Source organism: Cetorhinus maximus, chromosome 2 (assembly GCF_964194155.1).
Source record: "Cetorhinus maximus chromosome 2, sCetMax3.hap1.1, whole genome shotgun sequence".
Classification (NCBI taxonomy): domain Eukaryota; kingdom Metazoa; phylum Chordata; class Chondrichthyes; order Lamniformes; family Cetorhinidae; genus Cetorhinus; species Cetorhinus maximus.
Window position 1 is genome coordinate 3130102 of NC_135880.1, and position 26969 is coordinate 3157070.

The 26969-nt window shown below is 45.1% G+C and overlaps 1 protein-coding gene across 1 annotated transcript in view; it reads right to left on the minus strand.

Annotated features, from left to right (window-relative positions):
* ccdc152 (coiled-coil domain containing 152) overlaps positions 1 to 26969 on the minus strand; it is a 126886-nt gene that overhangs the window by 88038 nt on the left and 11879 nt on the right. Inside the window, exon 2 of the mRNA XM_078557241.1 lies at positions 15839 to 15944. Within this exon, the coding sequence (XP_078413367.1) occupies positions 15839 to 15944 (106 nt within the window). The remainder of the gene's footprint in view (positions 1 to 15838; positions 15945 to 26969) is intronic.

A 26969-nucleotide genomic window follows, 5' to 3' on the forward strand; every position in this document is an offset into this window, starting at 1 on the left:
AGATAAACCAGGGAACTACAGGCTAGTGAGTCTCACGTCAGTGGTAGGGAAACTATTGGAGAAAATTCTGAAGGAGAGAATCTATATCCACTTGGAGAGGCAAGGTTTGATCAGGGACAGTCAGCATGGCTTTGTCAGAGGGAGGTCATGCCTAATAAATTTGATTGAATTTTTTGAGGAGGTGACCAGGTGTGTAGATGAGGGTAGTGCAGTTGATGTAGTTTATATGGATTTCAGCAAAGCCTTTGACCAGGTCCAACATGGGAGACTTATAAAGAAGGCAAAGGCACATGGGATACAGGGTAATCTGATAAGGTGGATTCAAAATTGGCTTAGTTGTAGGAGGCAGAGGGTGATGACATAGATGACTATGTGGGGGGTAGGATTAGTAAGTTTGCAGATGACACAAAGATTGGCTGGGTGGTTAACAGTGAGGTTGAGTGTCTTGGGTTACAGGAAGATATAGACGGGATGGTCAAATGGGCAGATAAGTGGCAGGTGGAATTTAACCCTGAAAAGTGTGAGGTGATATACTTTGGAAGGGGTAATTTGACAATGAAGTATTCAATGAATGGCATTGCACTAGGAAGTTCTGAGGAACAAAGGGACCTTGGCATGTGTGTCCATAGATCTCTGAAGGTGGAGGGGCATGTTAGTGGGTTGGTGAAAAAGGCATATGGGACACTTGCCTTTATCAATCGAGGCATAAATTACAAAAGTAGGGAGGTCATGTTGGAGTTGTATAGAACCTTGGTGAGGCCACAGATGGAGTACTGTGTATAGTATTAGTCAATTTATTTAAGGAAGGATGTAAATGTGTTGGAAGCAGTTCAGAGAAAGTTTACCAGACTAATACCTGGAATGGCTCTTATGAGGAAAGGTTGGACAGGCTAGGCTAGTATCCACTGGAGTTTAGAAGAGTAAGAGGTGACTTGATTGAAACATATAAGATCCTGAGGGAACTTGACAGGGTGAAGGTGGAGAGTATGTTCCCTCTTGTGGAAAAATCTAGAACTAGGGGTCATTGTTTAATAATAAGGAGTCACCCATTTAAAACAGAGATGAGGTGAAATGTTTTCTCTCAGGGGGTCGTGAGTCTTTGGAACTCTCTTCCTGAAAAGGTGGTGGAAGCAGAGCCATTGAATATTTTTAAGGCTGAGGCGGATAGATTCTTGGTAAGCAAGGCGGTGATAGGTTATCAGGGGTAGGTGGGATGCAGACTTGAGGTTATTATCAGATCAGCCATGATCTTACTAATTGACGGAGCAGGCTCGAGGGGCCGAATGGCCTTATTCGTATGATCTAATTTTTGCTAGTGGGATATTCAAAACATAACTTGTGGGCTTTAGACCTGCTGGGGAAGGTCTAAACCTGCTGGAGTTATTTGGAGAGGCAGGGCGCCCTTTTGGAGAGGTTGGATACCCTTCTGGATATGGTCCTGGGACACATTTGAGGGAGGTCAGGTGCCCTTTGGGAAAAGTAGCATGCCCCTTGGGATTGTTAAATCAAGCATGAATGTGTGTAACAGGTGGATAAACACATTGGAATTGTATACTTGGAACTGCCAAGCTCATTCAAGCTGTCCAGCTCATTGGAACTGGCAAAAGAACTGTCAACAGAGCTGTCAAAAGGAACTGTCAACAGAGGTATTAAAAGGAGCTCCCAAGAGAACTGTCAAGCTACAAAAGCATTTAAAACTCCTGCCCTATAAATAATTGAAGAAACTGTCTGCAGTGTTAAAAAAATCAGTGCTTGCTATTTCACTCTATTGATTAACATAAACCTGAGGGCTATCATTACTGGATTGGTGCTACATGACTGAGTTCACAACTTTTCGATATCACAGTGGGGTCACAGTCAGTTTACAGCTCAATTAATTGCTTCAAGTGGTTATAAACACTTTGAAGTGGACCAATGAATTCCAATGCTTGTTTTTATAATGGATTAAAGGAAGTTAAATATATTGAATGACTCATTATCAATGACAATGTTACTTTGTTTGAAATTGTGAATTCATCAATAGACACTTAAGAACTTTATTTAATCTTAGCATGGGTCCTAGGGTCTGCTTATTGTGGATACTGGGTGAGTTGGCCTGGTTAATGTAAAGGCAAATGCTGATTAGTTAGGGAGTGGTGGGTGGACATGGTTGAAATGAGTTAGCACTAAGTTGGCATAGAGGCTATAAAGGACCCTGGGGGGCACTGGGGCACAGGTTGGCATGGAGAGTATGAGAGGCAACAGGGAGTGGGTTGGGGGCATGGGCTGGCATGGATGGAGCATGGGGAGTATGTCGGGGTGTCAGGAGTAAGGGCTGATGAGCTTTTTTTTCATTTAAAAAAAAATATTCGACAAAGTACCTTCTGCCTAACCCGTCTCCACACCTTGCAGCCTCCAGGTTCGGACTCCAAGGCTCCCATTTTCACCTGCACCCCCAAAATGAAAATCAGACCTTCCGGGGCATATACTTCCAGGTCAGGTTTGCAGAACTGGGAATTGTCCCAGCGCTGTGCTCCTGGCCCGGGAGCAAAAATTGAGGCCATAGAGCCATTTAAGGCACAGAATGTGAAAATTAGCACATTTTTTCTGTGCTGGCTCTCTGTAGAGCAATCCCATCAATCCTATTCCCCTCAATCCATGCCCATAGTCCTGTAAGTTTATCTCCCTCATGCGCCCATCCAATTTCCTTTTGAAATCATTTGTCGTCCTTTCCACCACCCTCCGAGGTAGCAAGCTCCTGATCATCATCACTCGTTGCATAAAAATGTTCTTCCTCATATTTCCCCTGCATCTCTTGCCCAAAACCGTAAATCTGTATTGCTTAGTCCTTGTAGTATCAGCTAATGGGAACAGCTTTTATTTGTCTACCTTATCTGAACCTGTCATAATTTTGCACGGACCTATCAAATCTCCCTCAGTCACCTATGCTCCAAGAAGAACTCCAGCTTCTCCACAACCTAACCTTGTAGCTGAAATCCCCCAACCCTGGAACCATTCTGATAAATCTCCTCTCCATCTCTCAAAGGGCTCACATCCTTCCTAAAGTGGGGTGACCAGAACTGGACTCTAGATTGTTCCTTGCACTTCTCGATTGCTAATCTAAAACTTATGATACAATGATCACTCTTATCCAAGTGTTCTCCCAAAGACACTTGTTCAACTTGGCCCTGCTCTTTCCCCAGTACCAGATCCAACAATGCCACCTTCCAAGTTGGACTGAGAACATCCTGGTTAAGGAAGTTCATCTGAACACATTTCAGAAATTCCTCCTGTTCCTTGCCCTTTAACACTATATCAATCAATATTTGGGCAATTAAGGTAACCTAATATCACCACTCTATAGCTCTCACATATTTCTGTGATTTCTCTGCAGATTTTTTCCTCTATCTCTCTGTAATATACTTGATGTACCGGACAGGTTTCTTAGTTGAAACAGATAATTTTATTACAGAGATCTTGTAGAAGCTATATGCTTCAATCAGGTCACAAATAGAAAAACTCTGCCTCTAAGATTACCCGCACTTAGGGCCCATTCGTCAGTGTAATCATGTGACTCCTAAAGGCAGTAGGAAAGGTTATACTTACAATCACTACATTTCCTCCCCTTTTAGTGTTTTTTTTAATTTCTGATTTAGAAAGAATATATTTATCTACAACATATACATAAATACACAGGCCATGCAATTAAAGATTAAGTCTCTGGGGTGGTTTTCTAATTGGGTTAGAGTGGTGTACCTCTATGGCTTGAGATTTTCCCACTGGGTTGGCATGATCAGGAACAGCAGCATCAGGGACATCCTTAGACAATGGCAGTTTGGGATTAGGTAATTCAACAGAGACATCAGGTATGTCTATTCTAGGTTGATCTGTCACTTCAGGGATTGCAGGTTTGACATCAATTACAGGTAGAATAGCTGGTTGTTGAAATGTCTCTCTACTCCTTAAATGATCCATATGTTTTCGAACAATTCAGTCTTCCACTGCCACTTGGTATGACAAAGGTCCAGTTTCACAGTTTACCAGGAACCTAACTTGGACCATTTTCAAAATTCTGCACAATAACTGTATCTCCCACAGCAAATCTATGAATATCATGATTCAATTTCTGACTACTCTGGTTCTTCGCTGCCTTCCCCTCTAAGTTTGGAAACACCAGACTTAATCTTGTACGAAGGCGACGTTTCATCAGTAATTCAGACGGTGTTGAACCCATGGTTGCATGAGGATTCATATGATAATTAAGAAGAAGACATGAAATTCAAGTTTCTAACGTTCCTTCAGGTAACTTCTTCATTCCTGATTTGAAAGTTTGCACTGCTCTTTTTGCAAACTCATTTCATGAGGGGTGATATGGTGCTGTTTTAATATCTTTAATTTCATTTAAACTCATGAATCTCTGGAATTTCGTATTGGTGAAGGCAGTAGCATTATCCGAAACAATAACTTCTGGTAGGCCATGTATACTATAAGATTGATGCAGCTTTTCAATAGTTGCCAATGATGTTGGTGATCTAACTTCATGCACATCCATCCACTTAGAATGTGCATCAATGCTCAATAAAAACATTGTACCTAAAAATGGACCTACACAGTCTATATGTAGTCTATCCCAAGGTCGACCAAGCCACTCCCATGGATGCAGTGGAGCTGAAGTGGGCAACTTCTATTCTTGCTGACACTGGAGGCAGTATTTGAACATTCTTTCTATGTCACTATCCATGCCTGGCACCAGAAATAGCTTTGTGCAAGCATCTTCATCTTCGAAATGTTTGGATACGCACTATGAAGCTCTGCCAAGAGTCGTTCTCTTTCTTGTGGAGGGACGAAAACTCTTGATCCCCACAACAAGATTCCATCTTGACAACTTAACTCAGTTTTACAGGCATGGAATGGTCTTATCTCTTCAGACACTGGTGAATTCGACCATTGTTGCAATACCTGGTCTCGGACTTTTGACAAAATTGAATCCTAGTTTGTCCAATTCTTTATTTGCTTCAGACAGACTGGTAAAGAGTCCAAGAAATTTAACACAAGTGCAACTTCTTGTGGCACTGGAGCATGTACAATGCTATCTGGTAATAGAAGATGACTGAGTGCATCTGCATTTGCAATATGCACAGCTGGATGGTGCATAAAGATGTACTCATTCGCCAATAAAATCAAAGCCTAATGTTGAATTCTGGCTGAGGCTTATGGCGGAATGGCTTTATCTTCACTAAATAAGCCCATTCGTGGCTTATGATCTGACACAAGGCAAAATGTCGGCCATGCAAATACTGATGGAATTTCTTCACTCCAAATATTACTGATAAACCTTCCTTTTCAAGTTGTGAATAACCTTTCTCAGCTGCAGAGAGGCATAGCCTATTGGCCTTTTGGAACTGTCTTCCACACCGTAAGGAGATGTGTCACAAGTTAATATTTATTCTTTTGATGGGTTATGATGTACTAGTAGGCATGATTAGTGTAATAACTTCTTGACCTTCTAAAAGGCTTCTTGTTGTTACGCATTCCATGACCAACGATGGTTCTTTTTTCAACAGTAAATGTAAAGGTGTTAACATTGTTGACAAGTTTGGCAAGAAATGACTATAATAATTTATCATGCCCAACAAAGACTTGAGTTCAGTGACACTTGTAAGAAAGCCTCCTTGATTGTCCTGACTTTCTCCTCTACTGAATGCAACCCCATGGCATCCACTCAGTGACGCAAGTAAGCGACTTCAGTTGCTTGGAAAGTAAACTTCTCTTTCTTCAATCGTACACCAGCTTCCAAAAATCTTCTTAAAACCTCTTCTAGGTTGGCCAAATGTTCAGCTTCTGCTGATCCTGTGATCAGGACATCATCCAGGTACACAACTACATGGGGAAGTCCCTGCAATAGGCTTTCCATGGTCCTTTGGAAGATTGCACATGCAGAAGATACATCAAAGGGTAGGCATGTATATTGGCACAGGCCCTTGTGCGTGTTGATGGTTACATACCCTCTAGATGGGCTGTCCAGCTCTAGCTATTGGTATGCATGGCTCATGTCCAGTTTAGCGTAGGAATTTTCTCCAGCCAGCTTAGCATTCAAATCTTCAATCCTTGGGATAGGATATTTATCTAATTTAGCAGCCTTCTTCACAGTTAATTTTCAGTCTCCGCAAATACGAATAGTTTGATCTGATTTGGACTGACCGAGCTTCTCTAAGCAGCACAATTCTGTATCCACCTTCTCCTTTAGGGCATAAGGCACGGGTCTGGCCTTAAAAATCTGAGGTGTCACCTCCAATCTACATATATTTTTGCTTGTAAGCCTTTTATCTTTCCCAATTCATCACAAAATACGCTGTCGTGCTTCCTTAACAGCTCAGGAGTTCCTTCTGTTCTCTTTTGAAAAATTTCTGACCAGTTGAGCTTAATTTTTTGTATCCAATTGTGGCCCAGAAGGCTGGGTCCTTCACCTGTTACAGTGATCACTGGAAGCTGGGCTTCTGTTGCCTATAGAACACAGGTACTGTGGCAATACCCTTTACCTATATTGACTCTCCAGTGTATGTCTTCAGCTGAGCCGTGGTTTGCCCCAGATTCAGCAGCTAGTACCTTCATTTAGGTATTTAAATGTGTGCTTTCCCACCAGTGTGGTCGAGGCTGTCGTGTCTACCTCCACGACTTGAGACTCCCCATTCACTTTAAGGATGTCGGTGATTGGTTCAGTTTTTACTGCTTTGACATTGCATAGGGAATAGATATCTGTATCAGCAGCTTCTGGTTCTGTTATATTGTGCACTTCAATCATCTTGGTCTGCTGTCTGATTGGCTGTCTCGATTTTGCCCTACACTGCTTTATTACATGCTCATTTTTGTGGCAGTAGTGGCATTCTGCCTCCTTAAATCTGCAGGTTTCCAGTACATGGTGACCCTGCATTGGTAACATTAATTTCTGAATTGCTGGTGAGATGCTTCCACTATGCCTTTACATTTTTTGAACAGCAGAGGCTGTCTCCCTCTTTGCAGCTGTCTCTGGTTTTTCTGCCATGCCCAGCAGTAGGTTCTCCAACTGAAGAACGGCACCAGATTCAACACTCTGTAAAGCTTGCGAGTCCCTATGAGCATTCTCCATTGCTAGCACTACTTCCACGATGCACTTCAAATCAATATTAACTTCTGCAAGTAAACAGCGCTGAATGGCGTCATTGTGTATGCACAAATCAACTGGTCCCGCAACATGTCATTGAGTGCATTTCTGAAGTTGCAGTGCTCAGTCAACTGCAACTTCGCGATATAAGTTGTGATGGGCTCACCCATCTGGAGCTGAACTTAAACCTCTACACAAAGTAACCGATGTCTTCAGCTGAAAATGCGTCTTCGGGAAGTCTACCAGCTCGTTAAAAGATTTAAAATTGGGCGCATTTGGGGCAGTTAGACTGCAGATGAGGTTATACGTCTTGCTACCGCAGACACTTAAAAGAATTGCTTTCTATTTCTCCTCCACTGTTATTCTGTTCACCACGAAATAAAAACCTAGGTGCTCTATGTGCTGGCTTCTGGCTTCCATGAATGAGTCATAAGGGCTGGAGTGGCATGACTGGTAAGTATACTTTTCTTTCTTTCCTTAAGAATTGATGTACTCACATTCACAAGGCGAGGTGTAGCGTCGGAGCTATTTATCCTCGTTGCCAATTGTAATATACTTGATGTACCGGACAGGTTTCTTACTTGAAACAGATAACATTATTACAGAGCTCTTGTAGAAGTTACATGCTTAAACCAGGTCCACGATTAGAAAAACTCCACCCCTAAGATTGCCCGTGCTTAGGGCTCATTCATCAGTACAATCATGTGACCCCTAAAGGCAGTAGGAAAGGTTATATCTACAATCACTACACTCACTCTCTCATTATTTGGAGGCCTATAGAAATCCCCCGTAATGTGATCATCACCTTTTTGCTTCTCAACTCTAACTGAATGGATTTATCCCCTCAAAGCCATCAGCCCATAACTTCTGAGCTCCCCAGCATCGGATTTGGAGGGTACCCCAAAGATGCGCTGGGGAATTCCTTTGGGAAGTTCCCAGGTAAGGAGTTGCATGGCAAATTCCCAGAAGTGCACACTTCCTTTGGACAACTGCATTGCACTGGGAGCCATCCGAAAATGTGGTTTAAATCAAACTTTGGATGGTTCCATCAGGGTTATATACCAATAGCTAATCAGAAAAAGTTTGAAGAATTAAAATCTCTTCTAGCTTCTGTGTAACTATTGTAAAGACCCAGACCAGCCCCATGGGACTTCCCCCCACAGGACTACCCCCACCCCCCCGACCTCCGACACTCCCAATCTCTGACACCCCAACACAACCCCCGCCCTCCAGCACCCTCAACCCCCAGACCTCTTATACCATAACCCCCGACCTCCGATCCCCCACACCCCCGACCTCTGTTCCCCAATGCACCGACCTCCGATCCCCTACTCCCCCAATCTCCGACAACCCCCATCCTCCAAACTCTGGAACCCCCCAAATTCCCCCCTTCCCCCAGACCTCGGACCGCCCTGCTCCAAACCACCATCCGACCCACACTCCCGGACCTTCAACTGACCTCTGAACCCCCTCCACTCCTCAAGGACTTCCGACCTCCCTACCCAACCTTGGACCCCGCTATGAACCACCCCTGGACTTCTCACTCCCCCTGGACCTCCAACTCCCACCCACCTCATTCACGACCCCCACCAGGTCTCAGAACCCCCACCCCACTCGGAACCCCCCAAGCAACCAGCTTGGATCTCGGACCCCCCACCCCAGGAACCCCCAGACCTCCGATCACCCCCTCCCAACAACACCCCCAGACCTCCGACCAACCTTGGACCCCCTACCCCCAACCCCACCTCTCCCCTCCTTACTGCGGATCCGGCCCCCCACACACTTCTGACTACTGTCCCCCCACTAGACCTCCAATCGACATCCCACCTCCCCGGACCTCCGACTGACCGATATTAGAGGAAATCAACATAGAGAGAGAGAGGAGGTACTAGTGGGTTTAGCGACATTAAAAGTGGATAAACCTGTAGGCCCAAATGAGATGTATCCCAGACTGTAGGAGGCAAGGGAAGAGATATCAGGGGCCCTGGCAGTAATTTTCAAATCCACTCTGGCCACAGGTGAGGTGCCAGAGGACTGGAGAACTGCTAACATTGTCCCATTATTAAAAAAGGGAGGAAGGGATAGACCAGGAAATTACAGGCTAGTCAGTCTAGCCTCGGTGGTGGGGAAGTTACTTAAAATAATTCTGAGGACAGAATATATCTGCACTTGGAGAGACATTTATTAATCAGGGATAGTCAGCATGGCTTTGTTAAGGGAAGGTCGTGTTTGACAAGTTTGATCGACTTTTTTGAGGATGTAACCAGGAATGTTGATAAGGGTAATGCATTTGAAGTGATCTACATGGACTTTAGCAAGGCTTTTGATAAAGTCCCTCATGGCCGACTAGACAGGTCAAGAAAGTAAGAGCCCATGGGAACCAAGGTAAGTTGGCATGTTGGATCCAAAATTGGCTGAAATGTAGGAAGCAGAGGATGATGGTAGAGGGATGTTTCTGTGACTGGAAGTCTGTTTCCAGTGGGGTTCCGCAGGGCTCGGTGCTGGGACCCTTGCTGTTTGCGATGTACATCAATGATTTGGACTTAAATGTATGGAGTATGATCAAGAAGTTTGCGGATGACACGAAAATTGGTAGGATGGCATATATTGAGGAGGATAGCCGTAAATTGCAAGATGATATTAGTAGGTTGGTCAGGTGGGCAGAGGAGTTGCAAATGGAATTCAACCTGGAAAAGTGTGAGGTAATGCACTTGGGGAAGGTTAACAAGGCAAGCGATTAAACTATGAACGGTAGGACCCTGGAAAGTACTGAAGATCAAAGGGACCTTGGAATCCATATCCACAGATCCCTGAAGGTAGCAGGGCAGGTAGATGAGGTGGTTAAGAAAGCATATGGGATACTTGCCTTTATTAGCCAAGGCGTAGAATACAAGAGCAAGGAGGTTATGCTAGAGCTGTACAAAATGCTGGTTAGGCCACAACTAGAGTACTGCATGAAGATCTGGACACCACATTATAGGAAGGATGTGATTGCACTGGAGACAATGCAGAGGAGATTTATCAGGATGCTGCCTGGGCTGGAAGGTCTGAGCTATGAGGTAAGATTGGATAGGCTGGTATTATTTTCCTTGGATGAGCGAAGGTTGAGAGGAGACCTGACAGAGGTGTATGAGATTATGAGGGGCATAGATAGGGTGGATAGGAAGGCACTTTTTCCATTAGTAGAGGGGTCAATAGCCGGGGGGTGCATAGATTTAAGGTAAGAGGTAGAAGGCTAAAAGGGGAGTTGAGGAGAAATATTTTCCACCTTGAGGGTGGTGGGAGTCTGGAACTCACTGCCTAAAAGGGTGGTTGAGTCAGAAACTCTCGTAACATTTAATAAGTATTTAAATATTCATTTGCGTTACAATAGCCTCCAGGGCTATGGGTCAAGTGCTAGAAAATGGGATTAGTGTAGTCAGATCTTTATTGATCGGTGCAGGCACGATGGGCTGAGAATCCTCCTTCTTTACTGTAAACGCCTATGACACCCCCCACCTCCCCGGACTTCTGACCCACCTTCCCGGACCATCCTCCAAATCCTATCCACTTACCTTCGACACTTGCCTTTCCCTGGCCTGTCAATTTCTCTGGCTCTTTAAACTTACCTGCTTTCCGGCAGCAAATTTCATTAAAAAAGTGCATAGCCTCCTTGAATTGACTGGAGCTAGGCTTCGCTGGGGCCTGCGAGGAGTCTTTCTATGTAGGCCCCAAGCAGCTCCGACAAGCAGAAGTGTCAACGTAATTTTCAAGACCAGGTAAGTAGGTATTTATTTCTTCTAATTCCTGCAGGCCAGCACTTTCTGACGCTAGTTGGAATTTACAGCCTATCCTCTCTTTTCAACACTACAATGTCTTCTCCAATCAGTACTGCTATTCCACCTACCTTTTATCTTTCTCTATCTTTTCTGAATGCTGTATACCTGAATATTAAGTGCCCAGTCCTCATCATTGTAAAGCCACATCTTCCATCATTGCCACTGCGTCATATTCTCTTTTATTATTTAAATGGATCATCAGAATTTTGTGCTTTACATAGCACTGGTGGATTGTGGATGCTTTATTATTGTTAACAGTGTAGAATGTTTTATTTAGTTATTTTACTTGCTAATTTGCAACTTTTAAGTCATCCTTGTAAATTTAATACACATTGAATCCTGACAGGAGGAATGCTCCATCTAATAATAGTGCACCTTAAAAGAAAGAAAGACTTTATGTAGCACCTTTCACAACCTCAGGGCATCCCAAAGCTCTTTACAGCCAAAGAAATACTTTTGAAGTGTAGTCACTGTTGTAAGGTAGGAATGGAAACTTTTCTATGGTTCTATGGCAACCAGTTTGTGCAAATTCCCACAGGAAGCAATGACCAGATAATCTGTTTTTGTGATGTTGGATGAGGGATACATATTGGCTAGGATAACCGTTTAGAACTCCTGTACTAATCTTAGGAATAATGCCAATTGATCTTTTACATCCACCTAATAGGAAAGACCATGCTTCAGTTTAATTTCTTTCCGAAAGACAGAACCTCTGACTAATGGCAGCATTTTATCAATTCTGCATCAGGGAGACGGCCAAAGATTTTGTGCACAAGGCTTTGAAATGGGTCTTCAATTCACAACCTTCTGAATCAATGGTAAGTGCTATCAGCTGGCAAGGAGTAGGGTGTATGAGATTTGAAGCAGGGAAGATAGATAGCTTGTTAATGATTAATAATTAGGATCATGTGTGGAAAATGTTATTTGGGCAAAGTACTGCTGTGATGCCAAGAACCACTGAATCATATTTTGATGATAATCAACACCTTCAGAAAAACAAAGAAAAATTAGTGATTGAAGGAGCAAAGAACAAAGCAAAACCAGGATCACAGTTTGAGGAAGAAATATGTGAGCCCTCAAAACAAGTTATTTCTATCTCACGCATAGTAGTCACTGTTACAGTATGCAAAAAATCTGAAATTCCTAATAACTCTGCCAGAAAGAATATTCCATGGCAAAGGTAACTGATATGTTCTTTTGTGCAGAGAAGGCTGATAGATTACTACAATCTGCTCCATTAAAAAATAGTTTACTTTGTAGTGAACCCATGAATTATGGTAAGGTTTAAGCACTAAGATGTATGTGGAAGTCTCACCCATGTTAGATGAAACATTAAACCAAGGCCCCATCTGGCCTCTCATATGTATATAAAAAAATCACACGAAATTATTCCAAGAAGAGCAGGGGAGTTCTCCCTTGTGTCTCAGACCTTTGGTGAAATCTGCTTGTACTGCAATGGAAAATGAGACATCAGTCATTAGATACTGCATCAGGTCTGGGTCCAGCAGTGTGTTGGTAGAGTTAGCCATCACATCCATGTTGCAAAGGATAGGCTCCAAGCTCTGTGCAAAGCCCTGTGCCAAGTTGATTGCCAGTCTCCTCCATGCTCCTTGATGGTGTACACAATCTGGGGGAAGATGGTGGCTCTGTCACTGGAATAGTAATCCAGAGACCCAGCCTAGTGCCCTGGGAACATTGGTTCAAATTCCACCATTGCAGCTGGTGGAATTAAAATTTAATTAAAAAATTTGGAATGTAAAGCTAACCTCAGTAATGGTGACCATGGCAACTATCTTTGTTCCAAAAACACATCTAGTGAGTGGGCAAAGATCTGACGAATGGAGTATAATGTGGGAAAACGTGCAATTGTCCATTTTGGCAGGAAGAATAAAAAAAGAAGCATATTATCCAAATGGTGAGAGATTGCAGAGCTCTGAGATGCAGAGGGATCTGGGTGTCTTCATACAAAAATCGCAAAAGGTTAGTATGCAGGTGTAGCAGGTAATTAGGAAAGCTAATAGAATGTTACTGTTTATTGTGAGGGAATTGGATACAAAAGTAAAGGGGTTATGCTTAAATACAGGGCATTGGTGAGACCACATCTGGAGTACTGTGTACAGCATTTTTTAAGGAAGGATGTAAATACGTTGGAAGCAGTTCAGAGGTTTACTAGACTAATACCTGGAATGGGCAGGCTGTCTTATGAGGAAAGGTTAGACAGGCTAGGCTTATACCCACTGGAGCTTAGAAGAGTAAGAGGCAACTTGACTGAAACATAAGATCCTGAGGGATCTTGAAAGAGTGGACGTGGAAAGGATGTTTCCTCTTGTGGGAGAATCAAGAACTAGGCGTCACTGTTTAAAAATAAGAGGTCGCCCATTTAAGACAGAGATGAGGAGAACATTTTTTCTCTTAGAGGCTTGTGAGGCTGAGATCATGAGCATACTGTCATCTTCAATGGTTTCAGCCCTGCCATTGATCATGATCTCAGCAATAGGAGTTACGATAATGGCTAGCACTGTCTGTTCCATGGGGTTAGAACATGCAGGCACGCCTCTCATTCTCTGGTTAACTCCTTTTGCCTCTGGTTTGCATAACTTTGTCCTGCAAAAGAGAGGGAGATATGTCAGTCAGTGCCATGCCATATATTTGGGTGATGGGGTTGTCATAGTTAAATACCTGGCAATATGTGTAAGCTTAGAGATATGGGTGTGAGGTTTGCAACAGTGCTAAGTGTGTGAGGATGAGGTGAAGCCTGGTATGAGTCCTGATTCTGTTACAGTTCTGATGAAAGGTCACTTAACCTGAAACATTAACTCTATTTCTCTCCACAGATGCTGTCTGACCTGCTGAGGTTTTCCAACACATTCTGTTTTTATTTCAGATTTCCAATATCTGCAGTATTTTGCTTTTGTATTGTGAATCATGATTGATTGGTATTGCTATTAGTTGAGTGATAGGTGTTTGGTGATTTGAGCACTAGGCTGGGGCGAGTGGTGCAGTTGTTCCGCTATGACATTTGAAGATGAATTCACTTACCTTGACCACTTGTGTGAGGTCATTAAATATCTTGTGGCACTTCATCCAGGTCTTATGTTCAGATTCCTGGGATTGAACTCAACTCCTAATTACTCCCATTGACTTTTCACCATGTGTCTGGAGGGCCTCCTGCCTCTTGCAGATACAGGATATCTCCTTCTCCTTTCCACCTCCTCCACCAAGACCTCCAGTGCAGCATCGAAAAGCCTGGGTGCCCATGCTCTCCCATGTCCAATCATCCTTCTCAGGTCAAATTCAGCTCAAAAAGGCCTGCTCCAGCCCATCTCCTTTAAAAAGTGCAGGCTAGCTTTAAACAGAGCACGCTAGCTTTAAACAGAGCACGCTAGCTTTAAGCCGCAGAAGCAAGTATTGATTCTGGGTTCTGATGTTAAGTGCAGCTAATCAACAGTGTGTGTAGTGCTGGCTGACCAAAAGATTTATGGGCTGGATTTGATGGCCCTCAGTGTATTTTCGGCGAGGTTGTTGGGTGTGTTGGGGGAGGTGGGGGGTGGGGGGGTGGTGGCGCATGTGAAATATGAGGGATAGCAAGCCCAGCACTTTTCTGCCTACCCCCAAGCTGTCCCCCAGAAGATGGTAGTTGGACAGACGTTGAAATCAGCAGCCTGCCTGCCACTTTTAAATAAATAAATAAAGGTCAACTGAACTTGTTAGCAAGCCAACTTACCCAGATAATGCACTGCCCATGCCATAAAATGGTTGGTGTGGGTGGTCAGGCAAGAGTGGGCAGGCCATTTCTTAAAAAAAATGTTTGTAAAGGCAGGAAGGAAGGGGCACAGCATTCGGCAGGGTGCCTGCAGTAATATCAGAAATGAGCCCAGGATGTGTTTGACAGAGATTGCTGGAAACAATGCACCAAGGAACTTCGAAACGTTTATTAGCTATTTATAATGATGTACAAGGACAGAGTAGCATGAAGCTCCTTCAAAAGGCATCGCTCTCTGAGTTCTCCAGACATATGATCTGATATCACTGATATATACTAGCTATTAGTATAATAGCTATTAGCCTTTTATAGGAACTGTGCTCTTTGCACATTGTGAGCATCCCCCCCTCCCCAAGATGTTACACCCCCAGGGTTCCTCCCCACCTGGCTGCCAAAATATGCCCTCTCACCACCCGCTTCCCCAGGCTGCCCACTCCCTCCCCGTCCAAGACTTCCGACTCACCTGGGTCCAGATGCCGTGGCTGCCTTCTTCGTGGGCCTTCTTGCAGTCATGGCAGCATCCACTACTGGTATTTGGTGCTGCTGGGACTGCTAGACCTGACAGCTAATCAGATTGGCTGGCAGCTCTTGAGGGCAGGACGTCCACTGAGGTGGGAAGGTGCCACTCTGCTCGTTTAGCAAGTGGCAGCACTTACGGCTGTGGGACAGGATTCTTTTAGGTGCAAAGGCTGCCAGCCAATTCTTGCAACAGGGTTCGGGGGCTTGGGGTGAGCAATACTGTGAAATCCAGCCCCATGTAAATGAGATGCCTGCATTACATTGAACAGACATTAATCATGCATTGTGTTCTCCACACCCATTTTCGGGGCTATCCAAATTAACCCCCTAAGAGTCTAACTCAGATATTTTAGTGAGTCAGTATTCTGTGATTTTCCATTGAGCTTGTATTTCACCTCAGTGAATAGAGTTATTGTAGCCCAATACCTTCCATACTTCTGTTGTCAGGGGTGCAAAAGATTTAGCTAGTGAATCTCTCATGAGCTGTTTTGGATAGCGTACTATAAATGTCATGAAATGGATTACTCAATTACTCCAACAAATTTAAGAGATCTTAAGGAAAAATTCAAGATAAGGCTGCAAACAAAGAAGCACTAGCGCCAACCCAACTCTAGTTACCTTCTTTCATACAGTTTTCCTTAGTCTGTGTTAGTTTGACCAAACGATTTGCTTCCTCCAGCTGAACCTCCAAGAGATTGTTTCTCCCCTGAGTTTCGGCTATTTTCTAAGGGATGTAAAGAAATACTTAAAAGTCACGCCAGTATTAAATCATATGTCCTAATTATTAATAGCAGGTTGATGATGAACTGCCTTTTGGATAAAAATTGCATTTAGCCCTCTGCATTATGAGACATTTTGAGAGCTAAATTTGTCTTTAACAGCATTATATAAATACAAATTATTGTTGTCTATTAGGTAGAAGATTACAGGGAACATGATACAGCTTTTTTTTATTAGTTCATGGAAAATGAATGTCTCTGGCAAGGACAGTATGTACTGCCCATTCCTAACTGCCCTTCAGAAGGTTGTGATGAGCTGCCTACTTGAACCGCTGCAGTCCATGTGGTGCAGGTACACCCACAGTGCTGTTAGGCAGGGAGTTCCAGGATTTTGATCCACCAGCAGTGAAAGAACAGCGATATAGTCCCAAGTTAGGATGGTATGTGGAATGGAGCAGAACTTGCAGGTGGTGGTGTCCCCATGGACCTGCTGCCCTTATCCTCCTTGGTGGTAGAAGTCGTGGGTTTAGAAAATGTGGTCTAATCTGGACTTTGTATAGCTGTGGCAAGATTTCTATCCCTTGTAATCTAATCCTCAGGTATAAAGGCCATAATTCTTTGTGATTATTTTCTGTGGCTGTTCATGAGGTTCTGTTGATTTATGGACCTGGATCCCCAAGTCTCTTAGACCTCCAGTTTCTAGCTTTCCACCATTTAGAAACTATTCTGTTCTATCCTTTTTTAGGTCCAAAGTGGATGGCAGCACATTTACATTGTGTAGGCAAAAAAAACCTTTTAAATAAATTTAGGGCAATGATTGACAAGGCCGCCCATCAGGTCTTGCAATACAATGACCTGGACTGGGAAAGGAACTTTCGTCCAGTATTTCTAAAATAAACCTCAATAAGCTGAGAGGCAAAAGCAAATGCCATCAAGGAAAACAACAGAGATTACAGGCCAGATAGAGGCATTAGTGTTTTAATTATGAAGACTAGGCCTTGAATTGAGATAAGGTGTTCCAGTAAAATATAAACATCTCTTCCTGGAAAATTGACCTGTACTGCAGTTGAGTGGAAGAAGACCCTGCTAATTGTTGAAAGGAGATCTCAGAGAGAGAGGGAGCCCACAGCAACTCACTACAGCTGAGTCCCCGCTGTCATAAATACCCTTTTCACCTCTTTCATCTTAGTCCTCCATTTTCTTCAAATGTCTATCTGAAAACTCAGTTTCCCAAATATTAAAACTTTCATGTTCCTATTTCACCACTATTTTTGGGTCAATAAAATTTTAAAACGCCTGCTCCTGTTCACTCACAAATCTCCAGTAAAATGCAAATGTTCTTTTCTACCTCTCAAAATCCTTTGAATTGCAACAACTGCAAATCAATTTCAAAACTTATTCCCACATGCAAATTTCAAATCTACACTGTTTACCTGTAAGTTAAAATCAACCATAAAGTCTCATAACAAAATGCAAGAAGATACCACTGGCAATGTTAGAAATGTAGGTCCCTTTAAGAGTAAATCAGGACATGCCTCAGGGTGAATTGAGAGCAGGTGATGCTCATTGAAGATAAAAGCAAAAAACTGCGGATGCTGGAAATCCAAAACAAAAACAAAAATACCTGGAAAAACTCAGCAAGTCTGGCAGCATCTGCGGAGAGGAACACAGTTAACGTTTCGAGTCCGAATGACCCTTCAACAGAACTAAGTAAAAATAGAAGAGAGGTGAAATATAAACTGGTTTAAGGGGGGTGGGACAAGTAGAGCTGGATAGAGGGCCAGCGATAGGTGGAGATAACCAAAAGATGTCACAGACAAAAGGACAAAGAGGTGTTGAAGGTGGTGATATTATCTAAGGAATGTGCTAATTAAGGGTAGAAAGCAGGACAAGCAAGGTACAGATAGTCCTAGTGGGGGTGGGGTGGGATGAAGGAATCGAAAAAGGCTAAAAGGTAGAGGTAAAACAATGGATGGAAATATAATTAAAAATAATGGAAATAGGTGGGAGAAGAAAAATCTATATAAATTATTGGAAAAAAAGGTGGGGGGGCGGGAATCGGAAAGGGGGTGGGGATGGAGGAGAGAGTTTATGATCTTAAATTGTTGAGCTCAATATTCAGTCCGGAAGGCTGTAAAGTGCCTAGTCGGAAGATGAGGTGCTGTTCCTCCAGTTTACGTTGAGCTTCACTGGAACAATGCAGCAAGCCAAGGATGGACATGTGGGCATGAGAGCAGGGTGGAGTGTTGAAATGGCAAGCGACAGGGAGGTCTGGGTAATGCTTGCGGACAGACCGAAGGTGTTCTGAAAAGCGGTCACCCAGTCTGCATTTGGTCTCTCCAATGTAGAGGAAACCGTATTGGGAGCAATGAATGCAGTAGACTAAATTGAGGGAAGTGCAAGTGAAATGCTGCTTCACTTGAAAGGAGTGTTTAGGCTCTTGGACGGTGAGGAGAGGGGAAGTGAAGGGGCAGGTGTTGCACTTTCTGCGGTTGCATGGGGAGATGCCGTGGGAAGGGGTTGAGGTGTAGGGGGTGATGGAGGAGTGGACCAGGGTGTCCTGGAGGGAACGATCCCTGCGGAATGCCGCCGGGGGGGGTGAAGGGAAGATGTGTTTGGTGGTGGCATCATGCTGGAGTTGGCAGAAATGGCGGAGGATGATCCTTTGAATGCAGAGACTGGTGGGGTGATAAGTGAGGACAAGGGGGACCCTCTCATGGTTCTGGGAGGGAGAGGAAGGTGTGAGGGCGGATGCGCGGGAGATGGGCCCTGTCAACCACCGTGGGTGGAAAACCTCAGTTAAGGAAGAACGAAGACATGTTAGAGGAACTGTTTTTGAAAGTGACATCATCAGAACAAATGCGACGGAGGCGAAGGAACTGAGAGAATGGGATGGAGTCCTTACAGGAAGCGGGGTGTGAGGAGCTGTAGTCGAGGTAGCTGTGCGAGTCGGTAGGCTTGTAATGGATATTGGTGGACAGTCAATCACCAGAAATTGAGACAGAGAGGTCAAGGAAGGGGAGGGATGTGTCAGAGATGGACCGTGTGAAAATGATGGAGAGGTGGAAATTGGAAGCAAAATTAATAAATTTTTCCAGGTCCAGACGAGAGCATGAAGCAGCACCGAAGTAATCATCGTTGTCCGGAGAAAGAGTTGTGGGAGGGGGCCAGAGTAGGACTGGAACAAGGAATGTTCCACATACTCCATAAAGAGACAGGCATAGCTGGGGCCCATGCGGGTACCCATAGCCACACCTTTTATTTGGAGGAAGTGAGAGGAGTTTCAGGAGAAATTGTTCAGTGTGAGAACAAGTTCAGCCAGATGGAGGAGAGTAGTGGTGGTTGGGTTTGTTCGGGCCTCTGTTTGAGGAAGAAGCGGAGAGCCATCAGACCATCCCGGTGGGGGATGGAGGTGTAGAGGGATTGGACGTCCATGGTGAAGAGGAGGCGGTTGGGGCCAGGGAACTGGAAATTGTTGATATGATGTAGGGTGTCAGAGGAATCACGGATGTAGGTGGGAAGGGACTGGACAAGGGGAGAGAGAATGGAGTCAAGGTAGCAAGAAATGAGTTCCGTGGGACAGGAACAGGCTGACACGATCGGTCTGCCAGGACAGTCCTGTTTGTGGATTTTGGGTAGGAGGTAGAAGCGGGCCATCCGAGGTTGGGAGACTATCAGGTTGGAAGCTGTGGAAGGAAGATCTCCAGAGGAGATGAGGTCAGTAACAGTCCGTGAAACAATGGCTTGATGTTCAGTGATGGGGTCATGGTCCAGGGAGAGGTAGGAGGAAGTGTCTGCGAGTTGACGCTCAGCCTCTGCGAGATAGAGGTCAGTGTGCCAGACAACAACAGCACCGCCCTTGTCAGCGGGTGTGATGACAATGTCAGGGTTGGACCTGAGAGAATGGAGTGCAGCAAGTTCAGAGAGAGACAGGTTAGAGTGGGTGAGAGGAGCAGAGAAATTGAGACGACTAATGTCACACCGACAGTTCCCAATGAAAAGATCAAGAGAAGGTAAGAATCCAGAGGGAGGGGTCCAGGTGGAGGGAGAATATTGGAGGCGGGTAAAAGGATCCGTTGAACGGGGAGAGGACTCCTGCCCAAAGAAGTGAGCACGGAGACGAAAGCGGCGGAAGAAGAGTTCAGCATTGTGCCGAGCCCGAAATTCATTGAGATGAGGGCATAAGGGTATGAAACAAAGTCCTTTGCTGAGCGCTGAACATTCAGCGTCGAAAAGGGGAAGGTCAGGGGGTATGGTGATGCTCATTGAAGCCTGTGTTTAAGAGCTGGGATTTTCCCCAGTAGTGGGTTTGCTTCTGGGCAGGGAGAGGATCTAGAAGGGAAGAGTGGAAAAACTAGTATTTATACTGAACAACAGTTTAACAATGAACAGCTGTGATTCACAGAGTGCCTTCTGCTGCCTGATTTAGCAAATGGATATCCACCTGTTAAACATGGTAGCAGAGGATTGAACTTGATTGCCTCAGGTGGGAAGATAGAGAAAACAGAAAGCAATCCCTGTTTCTGACAAAAGCAAAGCTCCTGGTGGCTTTTAAGGTGAAATGCTGAGTCATGTTGCCAGGTCACAAACCATGATGACCCACCAGTCTTTTCAGAACTGGAACCATACGAACAATAGAAGAATGTGGTGGAGATGTGGACTCGGGTCACTTCTCTAGCCAAGAGGAAGCGAGGTATGGCTCTGGCCTGGTCTTTATCAAGAAGTAAAATTAAAAATAAAGTATTTTTGAAACTGAATATAACTGACTTAGGGCAGAATTTTTTGCAGAGTGGGCGGGTGCGTGCCTGACCTGCTTGAGTGTTAAATAGCGCGTGATGATGTCGGGTGAGTGACCTGATGTCATGGTGCACTCATGTGATATTTCGGTCAGTGGGCATAAGCGGGAGCTGGAGCTGTACCTGCCATTAATTAAGAGGCCATTAAAAAGGCAATTGATGCCGATTTTATTTTTCCCACAGATTTTGTGCTCGTCACATGGGCAAAATGGGCAACGGCCAGCTGACAATTTGCAAAACCTCATCCATGTGTGGGATAAAAATGTTCAGCAGCATTGCCAGTGTGAGTAGTGAGGAGTTCTGTAGATGGTTTGTTGATGGTGACTTATTGGTACTTGGCAGCTTCATCTCTGTTTGGGGCTTCATTGTTAGCATTTCCAGGCTTCATTTCAGGTCTCCTTTGCGTCTCCAAGGCTCTCAGAGGATTCAGACTGTGTGGGCCCTTCCAGGTATCAGATAGCCTCCTGTGACCCTGGTAATGGCGACTGTGGTCTCTGCTGGAAGCACTTCCTCTGAGGAGGATGAGCAGGGCAGAAGGGAGAGGAGACCATGTGTCCCAATGCAGTTTGCAGGGAAATGACTTGTGGAAGGAGAGGGGCAGGCACAAGGGGTGCTAGGCCAGTAGGTAGTCCAAGGTGTTAGGGGCTGCAGAAGATGCCACTATGCTGCTGCTAGGGTTTACAGGCAGCGGTGCAGTTACTTCAATGTCAGGGGTACAATGCTGAAGGAGCCTCCACTTCTCCAGGGAAGCCATGACCTCCATTTGCCAGATGATTGGACCTGAGATCACCTCCGAATGTGTGGGTGGACACCCCTTGCCAGTGGCTCTAAAGGTCACAGTGGCCCTCAACTTCTATGCATCTGACTCTTTCCAGTGATCAGTGGGGGATCAGTGTGGAGTCTCCCAATCAGTTGTCCATAGTTGCATCAAACTGGTGACAAAAGCTCTGTTCAGGCAGGTATTGACTTTCATTTCTGTATGGATGAGGCCAGCCTGGCTGAGCGGGCCAGAGGCTTTGCAGTGATTGCTGGGTTCCCCCACATCCAAGGTGCCATCAACTGCACACATTTGGCCATCAAGGCGTCAGCTGGTGCCTTCGTTAACAGGAAGGGCTTCCACTCCATGAACATGCAGATAGTGTGTGATCACAGGATGCAGATTCTGCAAGTCTGTGCAAGGTACCCAGGCAGCTCCCATGACACGTACATCCTGAGACACTCGCAAGTGCTGAGGCTATTCAGTCTGCAGCCTGACTGGATAGCTGCTGGGTGACAAGGGCTATCCCTTGGAAAGGTGGCTTATGACCCCTCTCCACCACCCCAAGAAAAGAGGCAGAGCAGCAGTACAACAGGAGCCATACTTCCACAAGGGCAGTGATAGATAGGACCATAGGTCTTCTGAAGATTTGCTTCCAATACCTGGATCGTTAAGGAGGAACACTACAATACCCCCCAGAGCGGGTGTCACTGATCGTGATCGCATGCAGCGCTCTCCACAATCTGGCACTGGCAAAGGGAGGCCCACTGGAGGAAGAGGGTCTTTTCGCAGCTCCACAGGCCACAAAGAATCCAGTAGTGAGCCCAAAGACTAGCATGGTGACGAGAGTGTGGAGGCAGACCTCTGTCACCTCCAAGGAGGCAGGGATGCCTTGATCCAACGCTCCTTCAGCTAGGCTGCCAAGTAAGTGCTACCACCTCACGCCAGGGCTGCTGCCTCCATCCCAGATGACACTTTCCTTTGACACCAAAGTCCACTCAGTGTCTGTGCAATAAAGTTTAGAGCCACCCACATCCAGCATTTCATACTGGCGTAACCAGCATCACCTTAAATAAAAAAATGTGAAGCATACTCAGGCCATTATGATAAATTTTCTTTTCTCTCGTTTTGACAGTTCAAACAAATTAACAGGTCTCTGGTCTTCAGCCCCAGACCAGTACACGCACAACATTGCACAATAGAAGATCACCTGTGACTAGTCCCTCTTATGCTCATGGTGCCTTAAACTTACATTTGTGACTGCTACATCTTGGTGCTTCCCCCCTCGCTGGTAGTGGCATTGGAGGCAGCCTGCTGACTCTGCCGTCTGTTGGCCTTGATGACCTTGGTGGTCATCCTCTGGCCAGTGGAGCCTGTGCTGGATCCACCTGGGAGGGAGTGGCCAGTGCCATGGCTGGCATCTCCCCTGTTGCTGCAGTCTCATCAGATGCCACGGTCACTGGCAGAGGAGTGGAGGAGCTGCTGCCACCATCCAGAGCACCCTGGGAGGAACCCACAGATGACAGGCAGCTCATGCGCCAATGTGAGGTTGCTCTGGACCTCCCTGCTTGCCATTGATGGACGAGCACCTAGCTGGGATACTGGGTGACCACCTGAGGTCAGTGCCTGTATGAGGGCTTGCAGGTCTAAGCGCAATCCCAGGAACCTCTGATTCTGTTCTTGGAGCTGCCTCTCCATGAGAGTTGCCACACTCTTAATAGAGGAGGTAGTGTGCTCGGCCATGAGGGTCAACACAGTGCTGATGCTCCGCTTGAACTCCTCCCTAATTGAGACCATGGCATGCATACCTCATGGATCTCTGCCAGATCCTTCCGCACATCTCGCTGGAAATTCAGCACCTGCCGCCTACTGGACAACCCCAGAGGCTTATCTGCCTTCGACTCAACATCGTCCTGGTCTCCAGCGCCCTGGGCACTCTCTGCCTCTGCCTGCACCTCAAATGAGTGTGAAGTGCCCTAACCGTTGTGCACTGACATTCTAGCTGAGGATATAATGCCCACTGAGGTGCTGGTATCTGCTGGTTCAGAGTGGGTGTGATGCAGGTGCATCTGGAGCCTGGAGGTCCTCTGGTGTCATGGTGGCTCTTTGGGGTCCTGTGATTGGGTGCGTGGTGGCAAATCTAAGGGGGAACAATGACGTGTCGTTCGTTTAAGTCATTGCGCTGTCACTGTGTATGCCAGGAACCCTGGTGAGACAATGGAGATCTGCATTATAGAGCCACTGTCTTTCAATGATCCATTGGGAATCTAGTTTTGAGACTCTCATCAATGATGAGACTACATCCGAATCATCCAAAACTCTCATTTCTGTGTACTGCACTCTTACCTTTGCCTGACACCCCAGCCTCTCCGTGGCCAGTTGACCGAGGTGCGTGCCAGGTCTCCATCTCCTGCTCGTGCCTTTGTGAGGATTAGGAGGTTTTGAGAGCCTCTGCTGGTCTGACACCCTTCAATGATGTTATGGGCCGTCTTCTTCTGAAAGGGTGGAGGATCATTGATTAATCCACTCTCTACCTGCGGTGCCATTGCAGTTTGGCCAACCTCTACTGAGGACCACCTGAGTCATGGCCCTCGAGCCGCACGGCACTCAGTTCAAGCAGCCAGTGCTCACCCCCTTGGCCAGCTCCAGCGTCATTGACAGTTGGCACACAGACTCCAACACCCCTGAGCTCCACGGGAGGGAAGGGCCAGACCGTAACACTTCAACACACTGATCCATGCCCTCAAGGTACTGGGCCTTCCTGAGCACAGCAGGTCATTAAACCTCGTACGGCACTGGACCCAGGTGCACCACACATCATGGCTGTTGGCCAGTGCTGCCACCTCACTGAGATGAGGAAAAATTTCTTCATTCAGAGGGGCTTTGCTTCTGGACAGGGAGAGGATCCAGAAGGGAAGAGTGGAAACTGGTATTTATACTGAACTATAGTTTAACGATAAACAGTTGTGATTCACAGAGTGTCTTCTGCTTGATTCATTAAATGGATATTTGCCTGTTAAACAACCGCCTCTCCTCTTTTATCCCTTCTGTAGACAATCTAGCTCTAACAACCTCATCCTTGACTAACCCTGGACACACATAGACACAGCTTACTCTTACCTACACAGAATATATACATAAACACTGAAAAATAAAAATATACACATTATCACAATTGCAGGAGTTCGTCAGGGTAGTGTCCTAGACCCAACCATCATCAGCTGTTTCATCAATGACCTTCCCTCCATCATAACCTCAGAAGTGGGGATGTTCGCTGATGACTAAACAATATTCAACACCTCAGATAATGAATCATAGAATCGTTACAGCTCAGAAGGTCATTTGGCCTATCGTGTCCATGATAACCCCAAGGTGCAATTCATGTACTGCCGCTCCCCCATCCTCTCCCCATTCCCCTGCACATTTCTCCTTTCTCAGACTTTTAGAAAATGTGGAAAAATTTATGGTACAGAAGGAGGCCACTCTGCCCATCATGTCTGCGCCAACTGAAAAATGAGCCACCCAGCTTAATCCCATTTTCCAGCACTTGGTCTGTAGCCCTGGAGGTTTCAGGACTTAGGGTGCATATCCAGACACTTTTTAACTGAATTGAGCATTTCTGTCTCTACTACCCTTTCAGGCAGTGAGTTCCAGACCCATACTACCACCTGGGTGAAAAAATGTTTCCTCATCTCCCCTCTAATCCTTCTACCAATCACTATTTTTAAACACACTGGGTGAATCAGGGAAGAGTGGGTGTAGTTTGACTTATGTTCAAACTTCAAGGTTGGCACGGCAGCTGTGCTGCCTGCCCAAAAGGCCTACGACAGGTCAAAACCTTATTTGGAATTGGGCTTCATTTAAGTGCCACAGGAGAGCTATGGGCAACAAAAAGATACCCTGCTATCACCCACTAGTTGGATAAGGCAAGGATTTAGTCAACTCTCATGCTAATCTGTCTGGTAGATTGAGCTGGGGTGGTGTAGGGAGAGGCAGTCCTGAGGAGGCTTTACTGCCATTAAGGCCCTGTATTGTCAATGTGTCTTCAGAAGCTTATGATTATCATTTGCTATGTTTATTGTTTAAACATTTTAAACTGTGATAAGTGAATTAGAAATAGGGAAATATTTTGAGATAATTCAATATTGTTCATGATTTACAACTGTTACAAGCCCATTACTCCCAGGGTTCATATGCAATAGGATGTTCTAAATGCAGTATTGACAGAATCCGGTATCTCTCCTCAGTACTCACAGACTGCAGAATTCCTGGATCACCAGGACTTGCTTACAAAGTTTTACAGCCCGGAAGGCCCCATCAGATTCAAATCATATCTTCCTCCATCCTTAATGTTGACGGAACCCAGATTCCAAAACTTTTAACTGCTGTACAACCACAGCAAGGGGAGGCGGTGGTATAGTAGTAATGTCACCGGACTAGTAACTAGGCAAAAACAAAAAAATGCTGGAAAAACTCAGCAGGTCTGACAGCATCTATGGAGAGAAAGACAGAGTTAACATTTCAAGTACGTATGACTCTTCTTCAGAGCTTCGAGTCATACAGATTCAACGTTAACTCTGTCTTTCTCTCCATGGATGCTGTCAGGCCTGCTGAGTTTTTCCAACACTTTTTGTTTTTGTTTCAGGTTTCCAGCATCCGCAGTATTTTGCCTTTATCTTAGTAATCCAGAGGCCTAGGCTAACGCTCTGGGGACATCACAGCAGCTAGTGGAAATTAAATTCAGTAATAGTAACCATGAAGCCATTGTCGATTGTTGTTTAAAATAAAACATCTGGTTCAGTAATGCCCTTTAGGGAAGGAGGGACCTGGGTGTCCTAGTGAATGAATCACAAAAGGCTAGTGTGCAGGTACAGCAAGTAATTAGGAAAGCTAATAGAATATTATTGTTTACTGCGAGGCGAATTGAACATAAAAATACGGAGATTATGCTTCAGTTGTACAGGACACTGGTGAGACATCTGGAGTACTGTGTACAGTATTGGTCTCATTTAAGGAAAGATGCAAATGTATGAGAAACAGTTCAGAGAAGGTTTACTGGGCTAAAACCAGGAATTGGTGAGTTGTCTTACGGGGAAAGGTTAGGCTTGTATCCATTGGAGTTTCGAAGAGTAAGAGGTGACTTGATTGAAACTTTTAAGATCCTGAAGGGTCGTGACAGAGTGGATGTGAAGAGGATGTTTCTTCTTGTGGGAGAATCTAGAACTAGGGGTCACTTTAAAAATAAGAGGTCGTTCACTTAAGACAGAGATGAGAAATTTTTTTCTCTAAGAGAGTCGTGAGTCTTTGGAACTCCCCCTCAAAAGGCCGTGGAAACAGAATATTTTTAAGGCAGAGCTAGATAGATTCTTGATTAACAAGGGGGTGAAAAGTTATCAGGGTAAGCGAGAGGTTACAATCAGATCAACTATAATCTTATTGAATGGCAGAGCAGGCTTGAAGGGCCTAGTGGCCTAGTC